Raw genomic sequence first — 3,598 nt, forward strand, 5'->3', positions numbered from 1 at the left:
AACAACATGGTATTTTTTCTTTTTGTTTTTTGTGTGTGATTTTTTGTTTTGTTTATGACTGTAAATTTGTGTGGTTTTGTTATAAACATCTGAAAATGATTATAAAATGAATTTTATTTTATTTTTTTTTAAAGAAAGAAAAATAATTAAAATACCTTTGCTGCTTTTCCAACTTGTGGCTTCAGTTGTGTGTATTCCTCATCGGCAGGTAGAGCCACCTGAGAGAGAAACATGGGGTCACAAACTGGACATTGTTTAAATATATAAGCATTTTAACCACTGACATTCATTACTAGAGATTCAGAATATCAAACATTCATTATATATTTACGATGATTTTAATATCAAATGAAACAACACTGTGACTACTGCAATATTTTAATGCTATTTTTTTTGGCCATTAAGTGTCCTAAAGGTCATTATACTGGTTACATACATAGATCCTTCTTCATGAGTATGAGAGCGTTAAGAATAAGACGATGATGTTTAAATAGTGTTTCTGATTTAAATGTCTGTAGCAAAAATGGTGTAAGAGTTGTGAAGTTTAATCCGTTTCTGTGAATCAGTTCAAACTGTCTATTTCACTGAATCAGTTCAAAACATTGATTCAACTCAAATTCATGCGTCATCACTTTAAAATACAGGAGTATCAGTGTGGCATTTTTCAGATTTTAAAGGTGCACTCAGTACCTTTTTCCTCATTAAAGTTTTACTCCTAAAGAAATTATTTGTAATTTTGAGACATATGTATAAATACATGAGATGAATACTCCAGTCATATCAGTAACCTTATAAAAGCTGTTTTATTCTTCATGGAGAGGGTCCGCACATGGGGGCTGCCATGTTACAATCACATGACCAGCTGAATACTACTCACTTAATCTCAGTAACCGTCCAGTTATTGGACACTTTCACTAATTGATTAAATTAATCTTGTCTGACTGTGAATAGTGAATTTCAACAATGGCATCTGTGACTGAAAACTTTTGATTTTAAATGATGCTGCATCCACACCGCTAGTTTTCAGTGTAAGTCCAAGATGACACAAAAAGTTACTGAGTGCACCTTTAAAATGTTTTTTGTAAAAAATATAAGTAAATATTGCTGCTTATTATGTTGGCTTGACGAAGCCAACAAGCTGTTATTCCACAGACTTCTCGATTTTTTTATTTATTTTTTTATCCCTACACCACGACTAATTATTAAATTATTATGGGTAAATGCTTTTACAACTTTTAAGCTACATCCACCGAAATTAAGGTATTTCAGAGTAATATATTATAAATATCATGATACTACATATATATATATATATATCATCAAAAGGCTCAAAAAATAAATGTTTTTAGCTATGTGGCCCAGCCCTACTGCTGCCTGTGTGTTTGTGCTTTCCATGAGTGCATCCCTCCACTGTCTCCACTTGCTCCACCTTCACTTTAGGCATGAGCTCTGACAGACTAAAGGGAAAATTGCATTAAGTATTTGCATTTGGCAGACACCTTTATCCAAAATGACTTACAGAATGCTTATTACAAAGGAAAATCCTTCTGGAGCCACCTGAAGTGTCATGCTCAAGGGCACCATGCCCTTCTGGGGTTCGAACCTACAAAATTTCAGTTACCAGCCTTGATCTTTAACAACTACACAACATAATAAGTACTACAACAAGCAAAAGCACACAAATCTTACTTGATCTCCTCAGCTGACACTGTTTCCAGCTTTTGTCTTTTGCCCAGCACCACCTCATCTGCTCCATCACTGTCAACATCTCTTTTGCGTACAGATGCAGCAGTTGAATCTGTATTCTGTCCACCAGCTTTACCAAGTGTTTTCCTATTGCTTACAAAGACAACAACAAACATTCACTCAAGAAAAGATATCCAAAGCTAGAAGAATCATAACCCAAGGTGCTGTAAAAAATCAGCACATACTGAAAGACTACCAGTTCCTCTTCTGTGCATTAGTTTTAGATTATTATCATTAAACTTCAAATTTGTAGATAATATTATTCTTTTTCTTCTTTAGCCATTACACTTTGAACACTATAACAGGAACGTAAAATAATGCATTACAGTAAAATAATAAAGGATAACTGAGTAATAAAAAACGGTAGAGTGTTTAGTTGGTGTTTTGATTGATCAGAAGTTGCACGCGTCCAGCATGGCAACACAAATACACACAAGATCAGTCCTGCAAACATACGGTCCATTCACATACCTTGTCTGTGCCTTGGACTTTGGAGGTGCTTTTTTGCTGGAATCCGACTGGTCTTCATCAAACACGCTGAACAGATCATCTCCAAAGGCGTCCGCCATGATTGCACTGACACAACAGAGCGCTGCGGCAGGCAACACGATACGAAAGAAACTAAAGCAGCTCCCACACTGCTGGACAAAATCTCAAGTCTAAATCACTTTATTATAGGCCTACTAAAAATACTCGTTATTATACAATAATATTAAATATAATCAATTTTGGTGTTCTGTCTTCTTTAATTGTATTCTTATTTGAGAAAACGTGTGAATTTTCATTATTGTGGTCCTGAAAATACATTTGTACATTTGAAAATGTACATTTACCTACAAATGCAGCGGTAGGCCTAAGATACAGAAATATGTAACAATAAAGAATTGAAATAAAAACAAAATTACATAAATGTATGTAGGTATTAATGAAGTAAAATAAACAACATATAATATAAATAAAATAAAATGGCAAGGCAAAAAGGAACATAACCGTTTTTTTTCTTTCTTTTATAAAATGAAGGGATGAGTTCGGCAAAACATTTTTTACAAATTGCAAAATTTCTCTAAATATTATTTGACATTTTTGCCACACTCACAATATGTTTTTATTTCCCAAATAATTATTTAATAAAACCCTAATCCCAAACATTCTTCCCACAAACTTCACACTGTGTGGATCTCTGGGTGTTCAATCTGCAATAGTACTGTGATATTCAGTGTTGATATAATACTATCATTCTGTCAATTATTTTGAAGAATAGCGCTGTTCAGCCGTGACGTCAATTTGTAGGCGAACCGAAATTTCTAATCCGCAATGGGTTCCTTTGAGTTTTTATTATGTGGTTTTTAATTTTATGAGTAAAATAAGGTTTGTGGTAAACATTACTTTCAAATACTAGGAAGTGTATTTCTACAACATAAATTACACACAGTCATACCTCAAACGTGATTTTTGAAACCGCCGTGTTTTTAAAAAGTATGTTGCTAACGAGTTGCTAGATGAAGACTACAAATACCACAGGCATATGAGTGCACTTGACTAACGAAACGGAAAACCGTTGTAGTCCTTATCTAGCAACTTGTTAGCAAAATACTTAAAAAAAAACAAAAAAACACGGCAGCTTCAAAATTCACGTTTGAGGTATGACTATGTGTAATTTATGTTTTTGAACAAAAGGTCCAAGTATCTTAAAGTAATGTTTACCACAGACCTTATTTTACACATAAATTGAAAGACCCTATAATAAAAACTCACAGGAAAAATGCTCATTCTCTTCCGGGTTTTTAGACTACACTGAACAGATCGTTGGCGCGCTATCTCAACTTTTATTTTGAAAGAAGTTTCTGCAGTT

At 33.7% G+C, this 3,598-nt stretch overlaps 1 protein-coding gene across 1 annotated transcript in view; it reads right to left on the reverse strand.

Moving 5' to 3' along the window:
• Positions 1 to 2,315, reverse strand: part of LOC127433495 (exosome RNA helicase MTR4-like) — a 63,680-nt gene extending 61,365 nt beyond the window's left edge. The window contains 4 exon segments of the mRNA XM_051685451.1: positions 156 to 220; positions 1,393 to 1,457; positions 1,690 to 1,839; positions 2,218 to 2,315. Coding sequence (XP_051541411.1) covers positions 156 to 220; positions 1,393 to 1,457; positions 1,690 to 1,839; positions 2,218 to 2,315 — 378 coding nt within the window.
• Positions 2,316 to 3,598: the final 1,283 nt, after the last annotated feature.

The sequence above is a fragment of the Myxocyprinus asiaticus genome, chromosome 43 (assembly GCF_019703515.2).
Source record: "Myxocyprinus asiaticus isolate MX2 ecotype Aquarium Trade chromosome 43, UBuf_Myxa_2, whole genome shotgun sequence".
Lineage (NCBI taxonomy): Eukaryota > Metazoa > Chordata > Actinopteri > Cypriniformes > Catostomidae > Myxocyprinus > Myxocyprinus asiaticus.